Source organism: Bufo bufo, chromosome 4 (assembly GCF_905171765.1).
Source record: "Bufo bufo chromosome 4, aBufBuf1.1, whole genome shotgun sequence".
Classification (NCBI taxonomy): domain Eukaryota; kingdom Metazoa; phylum Chordata; class Amphibia; order Anura; family Bufonidae; genus Bufo; species Bufo bufo.
The window spans coordinates 323907022-323928658 of NC_053392.1; the positions used below are offsets into that span (position 1 = coordinate 323907022).

At 42.8% G+C, this 21637-nt stretch overlaps 1 protein-coding gene across 1 annotated transcript in view; it reads right to left on the bottom strand.

Moving 5' to 3' along the window:
- ASCC3 (activating signal cointegrator 1 complex subunit 3) overlaps positions 1 to 21637 on the bottom strand; it is a 742201-nt gene that overhangs the window by 701715 nt on the left and 18849 nt on the right. Inside the window, exons 2-4 of the mRNA XM_040428803.1 lie at positions 16986 to 17135; positions 7777 to 7924; positions 6845 to 7419 (exon numbers count right to left, since the gene is read on the bottom strand). Of these exons, the coding sequence (XP_040284737.1) occupies positions 6845 to 7419; positions 7777 to 7924; positions 16986 to 17075 (813 nt within the window). The 5' untranslated portion in view covers positions 17076 to 17135. The remainder of the gene's footprint in view (positions 1 to 6844; positions 7420 to 7776; positions 7925 to 16985; positions 17136 to 21637) is intronic.

The window sequence follows — 21637 nt, forward strand, 5'->3', positions numbered from 1 at the left end:
ATTCCCCCCATTTTAAAACATATTAAACTAACTCTCCACTCTTGGGTAGTCCCCTGTGCTTCTTGGATTGGATGCAAAAATCTTATCACCAGCATGATTTTGCCTAAACTAACCTACTTATTCCAGGTTCTACCCATCCACATTCCAAACAAGTTCTTTACAGAAATCAAAATTATTCCAATAGTTTATTTGGCGGGCTAAAAGACCCTGTATTGCATTTTCCACAATAATTAGACCCCAGACGTCAGGTGATATTGGACTGCCTGATATCAAATTGTACCATCACTCAATCCACCTAGCTGGAATCAAGAACTGGCTACGCCAACCAAAACATAAATACTGGGAGTCAATTGAAGAGAACGTATCCCGTACACCTCTCAGGCGCCTAATTCTGTATAACTTGCCCCCCAAACCAACTAGCCAATTGCCTAAACTATTCGCCTTACATTCCTGGAACATATGGCAACATCACAACAATATACATACATTTGTACCAAAAAATACCCCTCTGCTACAGGTTAGAGATATAGCCAACTCTGACACATGTCAATTAACCACTGCTACCTCACCTATGCACTCACTTCTCTCTCAAGGGCTTTTACCAACCATGGAGGAAGCTAAGACTCTTCTAAATATGCCTTCAATTAACTTTCTATCTTACTCCACGCTCCTATGCACCCTTAAAAATCTTATTAAAACAGAAGACCTAAATAGACCCTTGACTCGTTTTGAATCCATGACCCATCAAAATGAACCTCCCAAAAAAACACTCTCTTTCTTTTACCTCTTAACGCAGCATATACTGAATCCGCTGGACCTCTCATTTATTAAAGCTTGGGAATCTGACCTACAAAGTTTAATGAGAACCAACTCAAACTGCTTCTGAAGTCACTTAATGTCACTTCAAGATGTGTACGCACTCAAGAAAATGGTTTCAAATTCTTACTAGGTGGTACATGACCCCAGCAAGAATACATAAAATAGATACCTCATACCCCGACATATGTTGGAAATGCAAGTCAGACCCGGGATCCTACTTTCATATGTGGTGAACATGTAGCAAAGTTTCCCCTTTCTGGTAATTATTTAGAGAGTTTGTGTTATATCACTAGAATAAACCCCAGAGGTTTTCCTGCTGCTCCTATTGCCCGAGGAAATCCCAAGTAATATTAAGCTTCTCCTCCGCCCTCTGATAGCAGCTGCCAGATTGATCTTACCAACGTAATGGAAGTCAACCAAACAACCGTCCATTGCTGAATGGATTGCCAAAGTGGATCAAATTTACAGATTATAAGAAATATCCCATTGGGAGATTCACAGTCATACTAAATTTGATATTATCTGGCACCCATGGAAGATTTTTAGGAGCTTCCGGGCAGAGGAAACAGTAACCCAGTCTTAAGGGAAATATTATATGAAGTGTAGCCTCTATATTTATGTATCAGGACGCACATTGACCATACCCCCACTTTCCCATCCCTCTCTTCCCTTTTTCTCCCCCCACCCCTCCTTATCTAATTGGTTCTTTATGTTTACTTACAACTTCTAGGCACAATCTCTAGCTTTTATATACAGGTTGTGTCAAATTAAAAAATTAAAAACGTTCATATTGCTTTCATAAGCATTTTAGCACAAATGCAGGCGATTTTACGTTTACTGTATTTTATTCCATCACTAGGCTACCAACAACCAGTTTAGCAATGCAAATATGTCATTGACTGTTCTAAAAGTAATTTACGGTCTGTACTATGCATTTACGCCCTGCGTGACGTTCTTTCCTACATTGTATGGCTATGGAATATCAGATGTAATCCCCTGTTTCTTGTGTTATTTTCTAATGCAATAAAAAGAGATTTAAAAAGAAAGGAATAAGCCGGACATGAGCAAAGCTCCAGCACCAACAAAGGCTGGAGGACAACTGACTCCAGCCTACGGGCCACATGCAATATAAACCAAGTGGCCACAGCCAGCCAGGTAGTTAACCCCTCCAGCACCAGATAGAGAAGGAACCAGTGCACACACATGCTGCATAAACGACACGTTGCCCCTGGCATCCAGCAAGCACGGCAAACGTGTCACGACACAAAGCAACAAGATCGTGACACCTCCTTGACACCACACCTTCAACAAGGTCTGGAATGAGATTCATCCTCTCCTGGTACCCACTGACCCTGGAGCCAATTGAAGTAATTTGACTGTTCAAGGCTAGTTGTTGTACAATGGGATACATTTTTTTTAGATAGGTAGTGGAAAAGGTTAAAAAAAAGAAAATCAAGAAGCTATACTATAACAGCCAATTCCTGCCACCGTTGTTCCATTGCTTGTGACGGCCCCATTATTAAAACCTTTTGGCTACAAGTCAGATCATTTTCACTAAGATATCTACTAACATCCCCCTTGCCTCAATGGGCTATATTAGGTCATCTAAACCAAATATTCCCTGCCACTGACATGGCTATGCCACCATCGTAAACATTTGGCGACAGTCTTTCAGCCAGCACCCTTTAGATGACCAGTATGTCCTGTCATGTCTCGGTTGTCTCCCACTTCCCCTTCCCTCCTCTAACCCAGTTTTCTGCATCAGCGGGAGCTGCTGGTTTTTCTAAATATGCAAATGGAGTAATGAACTTTAAGAGTACGACCACACAGCGCTGTCATGTCGTGGTCATGATCCGGTTAGGAAGTGCATGATGCAGCCGACCACACGGCATGGTCGTGATGCCGTAACCATGTGTGGTTCCCTAACACCGCTTGAAAAGGCTGGATTATCACCCAAGAAGACTGCCTTACATACTATACAGGGTTAGGCCAGCAGTACGGACAGCCCCTTTTAACTGGTATAATTTAACCGCAGGTGATACTTCTTCACAGCACTGTAGGATTGCCCATTACAGGTGAGCCATACTGCACATTACACAATATGGCTCATCTGAAATGGTGAACCCTACAGTGCTGTGAAGAAGTATCACCTGCAGTTTTTCAGTGTGTTCATGAAGACTGGATTATATGATTAAGGGCTCATGCACATGACCGTTGGATGTTTTGCAGTGTGCAAAACATAGATACCGGCCATGTGCATTCCACATTTTGCGAAACGGAACGAATGGCCCCTACTGGAACAGTCTTATCCTTGCCCGTAATGCGAATAATAGGACATGTTCTATTTTATTTATTTTTTTGCAGAATGGCCATGCAGGCACGGTATGCGTCTATTTTTTTCCCGCCCCATTGAGGTAAATGGTTTCGCATATGGGCTGCAAAAAAGAAAAAAAAATGAAGTAGACTACTAAGTATAACCACCCCCTTGACTCCTAAGCACAGAAAGAGCAGAAGTTTAACCTCTCTGCGCCTCCTGACGTAATTGTAAGTCAGTGGATCGCGAGAGGTGTACGGAGTGGAATCATGAGCTGATCTCACTCCATAAGTGACGAGTACCAGCTGCAGAATATTTCCTTGCTGTAATGAAAAAACTGAAAATCTATGCGAAATTAAAAACAAAATGTGTGATGTGCCATTTTCTGGTCCCTTTGCCCAGCCAAAAAAAAAAAATCATAAAAAGTAATGAAAAAGTTGTATGTATCAATAAAAAACACAGCTCAACCTGCAAAAAAGCAAGTCCTCACACAGACAAAAACAAAGTTATGGCAATGCAAGGAGATAAGGCAATGCAAAGAAAAAAATTAAAATTTAAGGCTACTTTCACACCTGCGTTAGGTGCGGATCCGTCTGGTATCTGCACAGACGGATCCGCTCCTATAATGCAAACGCTTAGATCCGTTCAGAACGGATCCGTTTGCATTACCATGAACAAAAAAAAAATATATATTTTTTTTTTTTGTTCATGATAATGCAAACGGATCCGTTTTGACTTTACATTGAAAGTCAATGGGGGACGGATCCGTTTGAAAATTGAGCCATATTGTGTCAACTTCAAACGGATCCGTCCCCATTGACTTACATTGTAAGTCTGGACGGATCCGTTTGCCTCCGCACAGCCAGGCGGACACCCGAACGCTGCAAGCTGCGTTCAGGTGTCCGCCTGCTGAGCGGAGCGGAGGACAAACGGTGCCAAACTGATGCATTCTGAGCGGATCGGCATCCACTCAGAATGCATTAGGGCTGGACGGATCCGTTCGGGGCCGCTTGTGAGAGCCTTCAAACTGAACTCACAAGCGGAGCCCCGAACGCTAGTGTGAAAGTAGCCTAAATTTCCCCCAAAGGATTTTTTTTAGTTTGTTTTTTTATGTAGCAAAGCATAATGAAAACTATATAAATCTGTTATGTCTGATTTGGACTGAGCCATAGAATGAGCTCTTCATGTCAATTTTAGTGTATAATGAACACCATGGCGGAAATGTATTTTTATTTCAATAACAAACTTTTTTTCAATAAAAGATATGGTAAACTAAACAGATTGTGTCATCTGAGACATTAGTGGCATATTACTATTTCTAAAATGCAGCCCCCAAAGTGAATGAGATTGCACGGCGCACACATAGCATGCTCTCTACTCACTTCTGTGGGAGTTCCAAAAATAGCTGAACGAGTGCTCTTGGCTGTTTCCAGAAGTCCCATAGAAGTGAACGGTGAACACATTGCACATGCACAACCACCTCTCCATTCATTTCTAAGGGACTGCCGGAAACAGTCGAGCCAACCCTAGGCTATTTTCGGAACTGCCACAGAGATGAATGAAGGGTGAAATCTCTTGCAAGTTCCTCTCCCGTTTACTTTGAGGGCCCCTGTTCCTAGCAATATACCACTAATGTCTTAGGGTAATTTCACACAGGCGTTTTTTCTTTTCCGGTATTGAGTTCCGTCACAGGGGCTCTATACCAGAAAAAAAACTGATCAGTTTTATTCTAATGCATTTTGAATGGAGAGCATTCCATTCAGGATGCATCAGTTCAGTCCCTCTTACGTTTTACGGCCGGAGAAAATACCGCAGCATGCTGTATTTTTCTCTCCGGCCAAAAATCCTGAACACTTGCCGGAAGGCCGGGTCCTGCATTAATTTCCATTGAAATCTATTAGTATTAAAATTGCAGCATTGACGGATCAGTTCTTCCGGTCCGCTCATGCGCAGACCTTTAAATCTGTGAAAATATATAAATACCGGATCAGTTTTTCCGGAGAGACGGATCCGGTATTTCAATGCATTTGTCAGACGGATCCGCATCCGTCTGCGTCCGGATTGCCGGAACCGGCAGGCAGTTGCGGCGACGGAACTGCCTGCCGGAATCCTCTGCCGCAAATGTGAAAGTACCCTTAGATGAGACAACCCCTTAAAATGGTGCCATTAAAACAAAATACAACTTGTCCCGCAAAAAATTAGCCCTCATAAAGCTGTGGTGAATGGAAAAGTAAACAAGTTATGGGTCTTATCATCATGAAAATGCAATGATAGCTACAGGCAGCATGTTATAGAGCGGGAAGAGCTGAGCAGATTAATATAGAGTTTTATGGGAAAAGATTCAGTAAAAGTCATTCATTTAAATTCCTGCCTATTCTTGGCTTTGAAGTCAAGGAGGCAGTCCTTGACAACATTCCCTCTATGGCCTCTTTCACAAGAGCGTGATGGATTAGGTCAGGATGTGTTCAGTGAAACTCGCACCATTTTGTAAGCAAGTTCAGTCAGTTTTGTCTGCTATTGCGTTCAGTTGTTCATTTTTTTCTGCGCGGGTGTTGTGTGTTTTGATGCGTTTTCCACGCGCGTGATAAAAAACTGAAGGTTTACAAACAACATCTCTTAGCAACCATCAGTGAAAAACGCATTACATCCACCCTTGCTTGCGGATGCAATGCGTTTTTCACTAAAGCTCCATTCACTTCGATGGGGCCAGGGCTGCGTGAAAAACGCAGAATATAGAACATGCTGCGTTTTCCACGCAACGCAGAACTGATGCGTGGGGAAAAAAACGCTCATGTACACAGACCCACTGAAATGAATGGGTCAGGGTTCAGTGCGGGTGCTATGCGTTCATGTCACACACTGCACCTGCGCGGTAAACTCGCTCGTGTAAAAGGGGCCTATGGGTGAGCATTTAGAGATAGCTGTCAATCTATGATAGGACCGCCTCCATGACTTCACGTGGATAGGGGATAACTTAGGGTACTTTCACACTAGCGTTTTTCTTTTCCGGCACTGAGTTCCGTCCTAGGGGCTCTATACCAGAAAAGAACTTATGAGTGTTATCCCCTTGCATTCTGAATGGAGAGCAATCTGTTCACGATGCATCAGGATGTCTTCAGTTCAGTCTTTTTGACTTTTCAGGACGGAGATAATACCGCAGCATGCTACGGTTTTATCTCCGGCCAAAAAAACTGAACACTTGTCTGAATGCCACATCCGGCATTTTTTTTCATAGCAAGGTATTAGTGCCGGATCCGGCATTCAAAATACTGGAATGCCGGATCAGTCCTTCTAGTCTGCGCAGGCCGAAAAAAAATTGAAAAAAATAAATGACAGATCTGTTTTTCCGGATGACACCGGAAAGACGGATCTGGCATTTCAATGCATTTGTAAGACGGATCAGGATCCTAATCAGTCTTACATATGCCATCAAGTTGGCATAAGTTTTGCGACGGAACTGCCTGTCGGATCACTCTGCCGCAAATGTGAAAGTAGCCATAACCACAATACCCTTTTAAGGGGTTAAATTAAAAGATTACACACACTGAGTGTAGATTGGACTGCAGTTTCATGTTGATGGATCCCTTTAAACAATCCCCTAATAAATTCTGAAAACGTAACTCAATTTAAGGTTCTAGTGGGAAAGTACAGAAAAAGTACAGAAAAGGGAGAAAGATCTTACACATCCAAATGCACAAGAGATTCACAAACCTCATTCTGAAGCGCATCGTTGCTCTTGGAGGAGGCCAACATCTCGAATATAGTGCTGCACAAGTCTTCAACCGTAGGACCTCCAACAGAAGTCTGTAAACTCTGGAAGACATATTTTTCTACTTCATCATAGAGAAAATAGCCATCATCGTCACTGTTGCCGACTTTTTGATTTGGTTTGGATGTGTCTAGAAAGCAGTCTTTGGGGCCAAGTTTTGAGAAGCTCAAGCTGATGTGATCATTCGTCTCCAATTCACCATTTAATGGCAGGTCTTCAGTCTCCTCTAGTTCATACATTTCGAGAGAGAATTTCACATTCCTCCCAAAAGACGCCATTTCTTCAACTGTGTCTTGCTGAAACATCAGTGCAAGTTTCTTTAGCTGTTCATCAGACAATAACGATACAATTTTATAGGTGGAATCACAAGCTGCGGTTGCACATGTCGATGGAAACGGGCCAAACATCTGTTTGATAGCTTTGGTTGCTTCTTGGCTGACAAAATCCTTATCATAGAAAGTCTTGAAAAGGAACACAGCTCCACTTTCGATTGCTTCTTGTCCATGGTCCGTTCCAACTGTAAGAAAGAAGAAAAAAAAAACTATAGTTTTGGCATATTACATGTGTTTGATTTAAACGGCCTCTAAATAAATGCCTGCTATCTCCCCTGTAATAGCTTAAACCTTTCACTCCAAATCATGAGCACCACAATAAAAATGACAACCTGGGAGAATTACAACCCCCATAGTCACCCTTATGTAAATATTTAAGACTGAATTATTGAACCAAGGATCAGTAGATTGAAATTCACTCGCGGCACAACAATCAAGTGAGGTGCTCCTCTTCTCTGACTAGCCAGGTGAAAAATTACCAAGTTGAATTCACAGCACATCATGAATTTCAAAGAATTTGTCTTTAACAAAAAGTAATTTACCGATCTGTTTTGCAGCCTGTAATATTTCTTTTAGGCCCTCGTTTATTGCTTCATGCTCCTTGTCCACAATGCCAGTGACAAATTGAGTTATTTTCTTCCAAGTAAGGTCAGACTCCAAAACTTGCTCACGCAACTTCGATCTTTTGTTCTGTAAAATTAATGCAGTATGGTTAGGGGAAACGTATCTGAAAGAACGTCAAAACTAAACGTCCAAAAGAGAAATGAAGAACATAATAATAAGTGTTACAGATTATTAGCAAACGCAGAAAGATTAGTTTTCTCCCTCTTAGCTCAAGTCTAAAAGATCACCAAATTTTGCAGAAAAACAAAATTCTTGATATAAAACAAGAAGCCACGTGATTGTCATTAATTTTATAATGGCCAAAATGGGGGAAAACTGCTCTACAGATTCTGCCACAAACTCCTGCACAATGCATGCAAATGGGAAGAATATCAGAAATCTTTAGGGACTTATGGGTTTGCTGTGGATTTCAAATTTTGCCATCAAATCCGCTTTACTATGGTGTGGATAAGGCCACTCTATTGGTACTGTTTACCAATGAGCATTAATGGTGACTAAAGGTTATATTAGACAGAGATTATGCAGGCGATTGTCAGGAAGGAAGTTCTAACATGGAGCGATCTCCTCCTCAGTATGGGAAGGAGTCATCGCTAATGCCATCGCTTGTCCCCATACTGAATCATCGTTTGCTGGCAGCAGATCGTGATTAGATACCACGATCTGCCGCTGGCAAACTAAATTTTAAACTTGTTGAAAGATTGGGATTGACCGATGAATGCGCATTTGCTCCTTCATCAGGAAATCAATGGCAGTATTGCACTGCCAGATCATCGCTTGTTAGCGATATTTTGGCAGTCTATCTGCCAGTCTAATACACCTTTAAATGGCACAGACTTGTATATCCTTTTTTCAGTGGCGGCACGGTTTCCCTCATTACTGAATCCAAATTTCCTAGCTCAACTAACCTTCTGTCCGGTGTGGATCGCACTCCCATCCATGATGGCTGCAGAATGAGGGGCATGTGAACGAATACGTCATCATGCCTTCTCCACTGAAACACAGTGCACAGTGGGTTCCTGATGTCCAAGACCTGTGCATATGCAGGGCTGTGGAGTCGGAGTTGAGGAGTCGGAGGAAATTTTGGGTACCTGGAGTCGGAGTCGGCAAAAATGAACCGACGCCGACTCCTACTAAATTCAAATTGGAATAAAAAATAAAAAAAGCAAGTTTAAATGTCCCAATTCACAAAAAGTTCTAATTAATTACTTCTCTACTGTAAGAAAAAAGCCCCTTTCACACGGGCGAGTATTCCGCGCGGGTGCAATGTGTGAGTTGAACGCATTGCACCCGCAATGAATCCTGACCCATTCATTTCTATGCGGCTGTGCACATGAGCGGTGATTTTCACGCATCATTTGTGCGTTGCATGAAAATTGTGGCATGCTCTATATTCTGCGTTTTTCACGCAACACAGGCCCTATAGAAGTGAATGGGACTGCGTCAAAATCGCAAGCATCCGCAAGCAAGTGCGGATGCAGTGCGATTTTCACGGATGGTTGCTAGGTGACGATCGGGCTGGGGACCCGATCTGTATTATTTTCCCTTATAACATGCTTATAAGGGAAAATAATAGCATTCTGAATACAGAATGCATAGTACAATAGGGCTGGAGGGGTTTAAAAAATATATATAATTAACTCACCGACTCCACTTGATCGCGTAGTTGCGGATCTCTGTCTTCTTCTGTAATGTTGAGCTGCCGGCTAAGGACCTGTGGTGACGTCACATCACATGATCCAATCACATGGTACCTCACCATGGTGATGAACCATGTGATTGGACCATGTGATGAGCACAGTGACGTCATCAAAGGTCCTATTCCTGTGCACAGCAAAGAAGAAGACAGAAGAGATGCCGGCTGCGCGATCGAGTGGATTAAAGGTGAGTAACAAAAAAAATTTTTTTTTTTTTTTTTTTTTTTTTTAACCCCTCCAGCCCTATTGTACTATGCATTCTGTATTAAGAATGCTATTATTTTCCCTTATAACCATGTTATAAGGGAAAATAATACAATCTACAGAACACCTAACCCAAACCCGAACTTCTGTGAAGAAGTTTGGGTACCAAACATGCCGATTTTTCTCACGCGCGTGCAAAACTCATTATAATGTTTTGCACTCGCGCGGAAAAAAATCACGCATTTTCCCGCAACGCACCCGCATCTTATCCGGGCAAAAAACATGACGCCCATGTGAAAGAGGCCTTAAAAGCCAATGCATACAGTGCGTCACGTTACCGCAAAACGAACACGTTAAGTGACTGTGAAGAAGCATGCTTTCCATATGCTTCACTATATGGCATGCAACCGCACAGTTAAGGAGCGGCAATACTTTTCCTTGTGTTGTGTTCCGCTGTTACAGGGAAAGCAACGCCCATGGTTAACCTAGCCTCTCACTGATAACTGATTAAGTAAATATGTTTTTTGCAGGACTAGAGACACTTGTATAAGTGAAGGGAATGGATAGTCAATAGTTCAAGACTGAAGCTGTAAACCATTTGAAAAACTACTGTCATTCATCTAAGGCTATAAAAACTTGTAAACTCAGATAGTTAGCTTAAACTTTAAACATGACTATGGGATTCTACTAGGGAAATCATGTTTTAGAATAAATGCCCCTTCCTGGATCCTCCCACTGACCTATCTTCAGCAGAAGATCAGCACACACAGGAGAAGGCAGCAGCAGCACCACCATTTTTGAACTGGTAAAGTTCCTGTTCTTGATTTTTATGTCTGCTGCTACTATCCAGCCACTTGATAAAAAAATAAAATAAAACTTTGTTGTTTTCATTGTGTTTGTCTTTTGCGTAAACTGTTCAATACAGTAGACTGTTGGCTTCCTAGCCAGTAGTTCTGTGGTAATGACATGTATGTTGCCTTTCTTTCCTTCAAGGAATGTATAAAATACATTCGCATATCACAATGTATTTCAATGGAGAAGACCCAATCACATGTTTAACCACATGACGCTTCCTTGGCAGCCATCTTATGAATGGGAATGCCATCTAGATAAGGGCAGGAGGCTGGCCAACCTAGAAGCTTGGCATCAGTAAAAATGAAAACAGCACCAAAGTTGAAAAAAAGGTTACAGGAGTCATTAACATTCATTGGTATACAGTGGAAATAAACCAATTAACCACCTAAGGAGAAGCCAATTCGGAAACTATTAGGTACATTCCCATATCAGTCATTTATGGCCGATATCGGAACACCCATCTTTTCCATAACTCCTAGAGAAGTGAATGGAATTTACAAGTAGTAGTGAAACACGGCTCCCATTCTCTTCTACGAGAGTTACGGAAACAGCACAATCAGCTCGACTGTAATCCCAATCACCTCTGGCCCCTGCATAAGACTGGCATCTCCACTGTTAAAGGGGAGTACCGCATTAAGGGACAAGGCTATTTTTCTGTTTTCCTCCTTTTTATCAGCCATAACTTTTTTTTTTATTTCTTTCTATTTATGGAAAAGTAGCTAGAGGGGCAAGTTGAACTTTTTTGGACAGCGTTTACCATTAACGTTAATAGATGGCATACAGATGCAACCATTCTTAAAGGGATTCTGTCACCAGGTTTGGGGCTATAGAGATACGGACATGCACGGCTAGATCGCCGCTAGCATGTCCGCAATATATGTGTCCTATAGGGCTGTGTGCTTTTAATTTCTTTAAAAAATGATTTTATAGATATGTAAATGAGTGTTGAATGTGTCCAAGGGGCTGTACGAACCTTCCTTGTGCCCAGCCACGCCCGCCTGTGAAGGAGACCAGCACCGCCTATGTCTCCTCCTTTCATCAACGATAGATAGCTCGCACATGCGCAGTTCTATCCCTGAAGCTGATGCCAGCACAGGGAAGGAACACTATACCGGCACTGCGCATGCGCGAGCTCGCGTTTCGCGAGATTACGGCTATCTATCATTGATGAAAGGAGGAGACATAGGCGGTGCTGGGCTCCTTCACAGGCGGGCGTGGCTGGGCACAAGGAAGGTTAGTGCAGCCCCTTGGACACATTCAACACTCATTTAGATATCTATAAAATCATTTTTTAAAGAAATTAAAACCACACAGCCCTATAGGACAGATATATTGCGGACATGCTAGCGGCAATCTAGCCGTGCATGTCCGTATCTCTATAAAACGTTGAAAAGCCAGTGAAAGAGTATTTAATGCACCACTGTTGATCAAGAGACCAAATAAGAATAGATACACCTGTAACTTCATTGCATCAGTCATTATCAGTACACTGATACCTAATAAGTGCATGTTTTTAATTAAAGGGGTTGGCCACTATATAGTGGGAGTTCGTCCATGGCTGCACGCGACATGGAGAAGCTTTAGAGAAAGCTCATCCATGGGCTTTATTCTAACTGCACAAGCGCTACTTTTCCTAATAAGAGCACGCATCCCCAGTCTGCCCCTGCCACTGGCGCGCTCCCTGTTCCGACTCTGTCTCTACAACCTGCTTATTCCTGTCAGAGTTCGGAGCGGGAAGAAAAGTAAGAGTGTGTCGGGGCTCAGACGCGCTCTTACTTTTCTTACCGCTCCGAACTCTGGAAGAATAAGCCGGGTGTTGAGACAAAGTCGGAGCAGGGAGCACGTCAGTGGCAGGGGCAGACTGGGCATGCGCTGCTCTTATTAGGAAAAGCAGCGCCTGTGCAGTTAGAATAAAGCCATGGACGAGCTTTCTTTAAAGCTCCTCCATGTCGCGGGCAGCCATGGACGAAGTGGCTGAGGGGGCAGGGCTCATTATAAAAACATTACCATTCGGATTTATTAGGAAACTCTTTTACCCTACCTCCCACTATATAGTGGCCAACCCCTTTCAGTGTTCTTGCATGGCACTGCAGTGCACATGACCATATTTTGCATTGTGTTCAACCACACATTTTGCAGATTGCACAAAAACCCATTTATTTCTATGGGTCAGCAAAAAAAACAAAAAAAAAAAACGGGCAGCAGACATATTCATCCGTGTGTTGTCCACATCTGTTAGGCAAATTATAAAACCGTATTGCAAACAAGGACAGCCATTTCTGGTGATTGGAGAGAGAAAAATGTGGCGGGCAGAAGGAAGGTGTCCATATTTTGTAGATTCGTGGGTTGAGGACTGCAATACGGACACGGTCAAGTGCATGAGGCCTTAATGAGAGCAATGAAATAGATGAGCGAGAGACCGAGCGAGAATGTGTAGCACTTCAGCAGTGTAGTGAATCCGCACAAAGTTGCCCAACACTCTGAAATAAAACTGTCACTTCTGTACTCCAAACAATTAAAATTCACCCCAGGGGCATATTACATAGCTGTGAACAGGGTTCAATCAACAACGCTTACTCATGACGTCATGGTGTCATGAGTAAGATTTGTTGATCGAAACACATTGACAGTTATGTAATATGCCCCTGGAGTAAATTTTAATAGTTTGGAGTACAGAAGTGACTTTTTTTTTTCAGAGCGTTGGGCAACTTTGTGCGGATTCACTACACTGCTGGAGAGCTACCCGTGCACCAGATTACTGCCCCCTGTGTAAGTTTATGTCTTACTTCTGAAACTAGTTAAAAGCAGATAGATCGAAATATTCCCTTATTATAATATATTTTACTTCCTGATTGTAGTTTTTTTTTTCATCCTACTTTCTGTACATGATTACAGGGGCAATTAACTTGCCTTACATGGACCGTAGGTCACAATACACTGAATATATTAATTGACTTCTATGGGAGATTCCGAGACATGCTATACACAGAAGCAATTGCCTAGGAGTAGATAAGCTGTAGCAGAAGTGTTATCTTTCATTGTATTCCTGGATCAAGTGATAATGAGATGACTGCTGAAAATGTACAGACCAGGAAGCCTTTGGGCAGTGCAGAAAAGAAGCAGGATTTTAGAAATATTTTTAATATAGATATTGACAAGAAAAAACATGGCCAGAAATTCATTAAAAAATGTGCTTTATATAAAAAGCCGATTTAAAACAGTAGGTCAGGCTACTTTCACACTCGCGTTTAGTGCCGATCCCTCATGGATCTGCACAAACACATCAGTTCAGATAATACAACCGTCTGCATCCGTTCAGAACGGATCCGTTTGTATTATCTTTAACATAGCCAAGACAGATCCGTCTTGAACACCATTGAAAGTCAATGGGGGACGGATCCGTTTTCTATTGTGCCAGATTGTGTCAGTGAAAACGGATCTGTCCCCATTGACTTAAAGGGAACCTGTCACCTGGTTTTGGGTATAGAGCTGAGGACATTGGCTGCTAGATTGCCGCTAGCACATCTGTAACATCTGGCCCCTGTTCTATTAGGGGCCAGATGTTCCATTCTGCAAAAAACGGAATGCACACAGATGTCATCTGTATTTTTTGCGGATCAGTATTTTGCGGACCACAAAACACTGAAAAAGCCATACGGTTGTGTGCAATCGGCCTTACATTGTGTGTCAGGTCGGATCCGTTTGGCTCAGTTTCGTCAGACGGACATCAAAACTCAGCAAGCAGCATTTTGGTGTCCACCTCCAAAGCGGAACAGAGCCAAACTGATGCATTCTGAGCGGATCCTTTCATCCTTCCATTCAGATTGCATTAAGGGCAAAACTGATCCGTTTTGGACCGCTTGTGAGATCCCTGAACGGATCTCACAAACGGAAACCAAAACGGCAGTGTGAAAGTAGACTCATTTTCTGATGAAACATTCCTTTTAGGGCTCATGCACACAAACGTATTTTTTTTCCGTGTCTGTTCCGTTTTTCTTGCAGACCGTAAGCGGAACCATTCATTTCAACGGGTCTGCAAAAAAAACTAAAGTTACTCTGTGTGCATTATGTTTCTGTATGGCCGTTCCACAAAAATATAGAACATGTCCTATTATTGTCTGCATTATTGTCTGCATCACGGACAAAGATAGTACTGTTCTATTAGGGGCCAGTTGTTCCATTCCGCAAAATACAGAATGCACCCCCCTGAGAGTAGTGGATAGCTTTCTTTACCTAGGGATACATATTCATAGGGACCCTAGACGGTTTTGTCAATTGAACTTGAGGCCTACCATGGAATATGTCACGCGTAAGCTGGAGGCCTGGGAAAATCTTCCGCTGACACTGGTGGGAAGAATTAACATTGTTAAGATGGTGTTGCTACCCAAACTTCTGTATATTTATAGAGCGGCGCCAGTAAGGATCCCTAAGTCCCACTTTGATATTTTGGATAGAACCTTGTCCCGTTTCCTGTGGCTCCATCGGTCCCCTAGACTGGCGAGAAAGACGCTGAAGGCCTCCTATGTACAGGGGGGTTTGCAGCTTCCAGATATGTATATTTATTACATAGCTACGCGCCTAATGTATGCATCTTGGTGGATTAGGGCAGATGCCAATAACCCTGCGGTGGTATTAGAGGCGGCGCTGGTTGGATCATATGAAGCTTTAACTAATCTGGTATACAGGAGGGGAAGACCCATAGGTCCTGGGATTTATACGGACTCTATGATGACAGTTAGCGAGGCTTGGGTGAGGTTTGTGGAGATACATACGGAGGATTTGGAGGGGGATACCTGGTCCCCTTATATTCCACTATGGCGTAACAAGCTCCTTCCAGAGCTCTTGCACCTTTCCGATTTTGAATTCTGGCCTAGGAAGGGCCTTAAATATCTGACACAATTGTTTCATGAAGGGAGCTTCCGCTCCTTTGAGAGCCTGCGAGCGGAGTTCCAGCTGCCCCAGACGAGCTTTTACCGCTTCCTCCAACTGAGACATGCCTGTGAGAAACAATTTAAAGCCCTATCCTTGAATTTAGAGTGCGGCCCACTAGAGTCAGTAGCCAGGAGGAAAGTCCCATGTAAACCTATTTCTTCCTTTTATGCTGAAATTGTTAAAATGCAAGAATCTCCTATTAGACGATCCTTTGTTAAATGGGCTGAGGATATTCCCGAGTTGGAAGATTCTCATTTGGAGGAGTGGCGTCTGAGATGGAGGACGTCAGTTATAAGTGCGAGAGATCAGCTCATTCAAGCGAAATGGATGCACAGAGTGTACTTGACCCCACTGCGCCTCTATCAGATGCGGCAGTTGCCGAATCCAGGATGTGATAGATGTGGGGAGGTGAGGGGCTCTTTCTTCCATATGGTGTGGCTCTGCCCGGTGATGAAGACATATTGGAAAGGAATTTGTAACTTTATTAATGTTAAGTTGGGGCTCCCAGGGATCTGTAATCCAGTAATATGCTTACTAGGTTTAGTTTCTGAAGTTACTCCTTCCAAATATAATAGAATACTGTTAAGATTGTTGATGTTCTATGGGAGGAAGAATATACTTCTGAACTGGAAACCGCCCAAGTGTCCTACAGTGAGCCAATGGGTAACCCTTATAAATAATGACCTGCAAATGTATAAATTGACATACGAGGCAAGGGGATTGACTAATCGATTTGATAATATCTGGGGCCTTTGGGTCCAGGCTGAGGGTACGACTTGAAGTCATTGACGATGGCGAATGTATCACCCATTGTATGTTTGTGTGAGTGTTTGTGTATGAGTGAGCTCTAGAAGCAACTTAGTGACAACAGTGATACCTTGTATTATAGTCATTTATATGTCTTTTATGGTCAAGATACAGGTTAATGATGGACTTGCCGATGTGAGTGCATGTTTCATGGAAGATTATTCTTCTTTGTTCTCCCTCAGGGAGTGTTGTATTAAATGCAAAAATGTTAAATAAACACTATTAAAAAAAAAAAAAAATACAGAATGCACATGGACGTCATCCGTATTTTTTGCGGACCGCTAAATACATACAGTCGTGTGCATGAGCCCTTAAGCTGAGGTCTCTTAAACATAGATTGTATACACTGTAGTCCATATGCAATATTGTCTTTTGGAGCTTCTTAGTCAGTAAGAATCCCAGAAACTATATTGCCATGGATTCTAACTGCAGTGCATGGAATACAGCACTCAGGTACAGCAATTGGATCAAACACACATTGGGGACGTTATGGTGGTTTTACATTTACAAAGTGCAGTTTGTGCGAATGCTGGCACAACAGCCTTAACCACCAGTTACCACAAAATATAAAGCATTTTACTATCATGAGTCATTCTGAATGTTTGACACTTGGCATCTTGGATAAAACATTTTACCATCAAGTCTGTCGAGTCTCCCCTGTAATCATCTTGTCTGGTGACATTTGAAAAGGAGCGCAGCGCTCCTGTGAGACGAGGTAAAACCATCTCTTTCTTATTCAGTGATCCATAGGATGAAAAATAGGATTTCGCAGCAACTTGTAACTCCTAAAATGAAACCGGGAAAATATTTGATAAGCTAAAAATACAGTTAAGAAAACAAGCATAGTGTCAATAAACTGCAACAATGCGTAAAAATCTACAGGCGTTAACCCTCCCCCAAAGATGACCTCTTTGAGAAGACCACCCCGTACCCAGACCAGATATCCTGTGGAGAGATTTCACTGTAACATATTTTGATGTTAATATCATTAAGGTGAAAAATGTTTAGTCTAAAACATATACTCTGTAGATTACAAAAAAAAAAAGTAATACTTTCTTAATTTCAAAGGAAGAGGGGCTTCATAGTATTCAATCGGTTTTCTACTTTCATTCTCTCAACTGCGTCAGACAAATGGAAATTAGAATCTTAATGGTTGGTATATGAAAATAAAAGTATATAATAAAAATAATAATTAGTCTAAGCAACAAAAAATAAATATGATTTGTAATAAAAAAAAAGCCCCAACACAGCTCCGTACACACAAAAAAAAATGGTTTTGTTTTTTTCAGTATTAAAACACAAGAAAACCAATAAGCTGCTTCATGCAGTCAGTGGTGCCAGAAAATGCACAAAATTATTCCCACGCGCTACTTTACAGACAACTGCTGTAACTCCTTGCACATCACCTGAGACGTTTCGGAAACCAAGCCCACTTTCTCAAGCATGCGTGCTAAGGACCATTCAACTATCTTATAGGGTAATACACAAACTGCATATGCTGTAACAATTAATTATTTACAAACACTGTTCCTTCATAAAAAAAACTTTGGGGGTCATTTACTACACTGAAATACAGTATGCCTATATTAGGTGTATTTCAGGCGTAGCTGGCGACGAAACTGTTAGTTGTGCCACTATCTGCAACTTCACCCAGCTCACGCCAAGTCTAAAATTGTGGGCATGGTGTGGAAGGGGATGGGCTGGTAGGCCCGTCTCATTCACTATTTTCCACATCGGTTTTAAGCGTAGAAAATGGTCTAAATGTAAGACCGCTAGGAAGCAGTCTTACATTTACAACTGGCGCTGGATACGCCAAAGTTATGGAGAGGCCTGGTTCTCTTCATAACTTCGGCAGATCCACTGCCCGCTATGGGCCTTTATTAATACCAGCGGGGGGAGAATGCCAGTGAGTCTTATGGGGCGAATACTGAAAAGTGCTTTCATTGGGGAAGTGGTCATTAGTACAGGAGGACCAGGTCCTGGTCTTCCTCAGCTGCACGCTGTTGGTTCGCTCTGTGACCTCACGCTGTGCAATGTCAGGTCACAGCACGGCGCAGCAGGAAGCTGGATCTCAGGAGCGGCGGTGTCCAAAGCAGGAGAGTAAGTTGATTATTATTCTTATTAGGCCTTATTAACATGGGGTCTGATATGAGGTCTGATTGAGGTTCTCATTAACATTAATCACTGCGAAAGGTGCACCACAATGATAGGCAATTGACAACACTGGCTAATCCCTCAAGCTGATGTTAAGAACTGAGACTTTAGCCAATGTATTCCAGTCAGGAACACATCGGGGCCCTTTTGCACCACCGTCAAGGTATCTCAGCGTGGCATGGGTCCTACCACTAAACTACCTACAGTGTGTGAACATGGTCTGAGAGGTGCTAAGATACAACTTACAGTCAAGCTCCCACATACCTCCAGAGTGAGATCACTCAGGTAGCGGGAGAAGGGATAAGGCTGTAAGCCCCACCTATAACAGGCCATGTGACACAGGCTACAAGGTGCAACAGAATGCTACCAGCAGTACGTAATGGCACATTCTAAACATATCAAGAAAAATAACTGAAATAAAGTGGCCTAAATCGGAGAAAATGCTCAAAAGCCCCAAACACTGTGGCGTGTTTATTACCGGGGGAGCAATTCCTTCGCATGTGGTCCGTTGCTAACAGCAATCCCCAGCAAAAATATAGATTTTTTTTGAGCCGATACCAATAATCGGTGAACTTTCAGGCCAATAGCCGATACCGATACTGTGCATTTTCATTTTTGAGAAAACAAAAAATTCCTACACAAATCTGCTGAAAATGAACATGTTTATTGTTAACGTGTAGCTTTCTTTTTGTAAATCTTTCTTTTTCATTTGTACATTAATATTTTGGTGTTTGTGTTTTTGTTTTTTTTTACACTTTTAGCCCCCTTAGGGGCTAGAACCCTTGACCTATTTACCCTGATAGAGCTCTATTAGGGTAAATAGGACTTCACACTCTCCCTGCTGCTCTGTACATAGTGCACACGGCAGCAGGGAGCTGACTATGGCAGTCAGCGCTTCAGTAGCGTCCTGGCTGCCATGGTAACTGATCGTAGGATTACACTGCTGGGGCTCCGATCAGAAGCTGCCACTGCCACCGATGAGGTGACCCTGTGGCCACTACCACCAATGATTAATACTGGGGAGCTTTGGTTGGGGGGGGGGGTGCACTGCGCCACCAATGTTTTAAATACTGGGGTTGGGGGGGGCGCACTGCGCCACCAATGAAGATAACTCGCCCATTAATTCATATACAGGAGGCGGGTGCTGGCTGCAGAATCAACCATCTCTGAGCGATAGCAGCGATCCGCAACAGTTATCCCCTCTGGTTCGGCACCTGAGGGGTTAACTATCGCAGCTACCTCTCACAGGAGGTCGGGAGCCGGCTATGTGATTCTGCAGCCAGCTCCCGCCTCCTGTTGAATTTGAATGAATGAGTCATTCAACATCATTGGTGGCACAGTGGCCACAGCCCCTCCCCTCCTCTTGTCCTCTCACCTCTCATTGGTGGCAGCGGCACAGGGGGGAGGGAGACACTGCTTCCTTCTCCCCTGTGCTGCTGAGGGAACACGGATCGCGCTGAGAGCAGCGCGATCCTTGCTCCCGATTCGTTATCGGCAAAATAGATGCTGATACCGATAACTTTCAAAATCCTGAATATCAGCCGATAATATGGGTAAAACCCTACTCCATTGTATGCATTTTTGCTGGGGATTGCCTTTAGCAACAGATCACATGCGGAGGAATTGCTCCCCCGGTAATAAACACGCCACAGTGTTTGGGGTTTTTGAGCATTTGCTCCCATTTAGGCCACTTTATTTCAGTTATTTTTCTTATTAACATTGGGGCTCTGAGCTGAGGTCTCATCCTCAAAAACCTAGGTGCGTCTTATAGGGTAAAAATTACTGTATACAGTTGCAAGAAAAAGTATGTGAACCCTTTGGAATGATATGGATTTCTGCACAAATTGGTCATAAAATGTGATCTGATCTTCATCTAAGTCACAACAATAGACAACTACAGTCTGCTTAAACTAATACACAAAGAATTAAATGTTGCCATGTTTTTATTGAACACACCATGTAAACATTCACAGTGCAGGTGGAAAAAGTATGTGAACCCTTGGATTTAATAACTGGTTGAACCTCCTTTGGCAGCAATAACTTCAACCAAACGTTTCCTGTAGTTGCAGATCAGACGTGCAAAATGGTCAGGAGTAATTCTTGACCATTCCTCTTTACAGAACTGTTTCAGTTCAGCAATATTCTTGGGATGTTTGGTGTATATCGCTTTCTTGAGGTCATGCCACAGCATCTCAATCGGGTTGAGGTCAGGACTCTGACTGGGCCACTCCAGAAGGTGTTTTTTCTTCTGTTTAAGCCATTCTGTTGTTGATTTACTTCTATGCTTTGGGTCGTTGTCTTGTTGCAACACCCATCTTCTGTTGAGCTTCAGCTGGTGGACAGATGGCCTTAAGTTCTCCTGCAAAATGTCTTGATAAACTTGGTATTTCATTTTTCCTTTAATGATAGCAATCTGTCCAGGCCCTGACGCAGCAAAGCAGCCCCAAACCATGATGCCCCCACCACCATACTTCACAGTTGGGATGAGGTTTTGATGTTGGTGTGCTGTGCCTCTTTTTCTCCACACATAGTGTTGTGTGTTTCTTCCAAACAACTCAACTTTGGCTTCATCTGTCCACAGAATATTTTGCCAGTACTGCTGTGTAACCTTCAGGTGCTCTTGTGCAAACTGTAAACGTGCAGCAATGTTTTTTTTGGACAGCAGTGGCTTCCTCTGTGGTATCCTCCCATGAAATCCATTCTTGTATAGTGTTTTACGTATCATAGATTCACTAACAGGGATGTTAGCATATGCCAGAGACTTTTGTAAGTCTTTAGCTGACACTCTAGGATTCTTCTTCACCTCATTGAGCAGTCTGCGCTGTGCTCTTGCAGTCATCTTTACAGGATGGCCACTCCTAGGCAGAGTAGCAGCAGTGCTGAACTTTCTCCATTTATAGACAATTTGTCTTACTGTGGACTGATTAACAGCAAGGCTTTTGGAGATACTTTTATAACCCTTTCCAGCTTTATGCAAGTCAACAATTCTTAAAGAGGACCTTTCACCAGAGGAAAGCCTCTAAACTAACTATACAGAGGTGTAGAGCGGCGCCCAGGGATCCCCCTGCACTTACTGTTATCCCCGGGCGCCGCTCCGTTCGCCCGGTATAGCCTCCGGTATGTAAGTACTTAG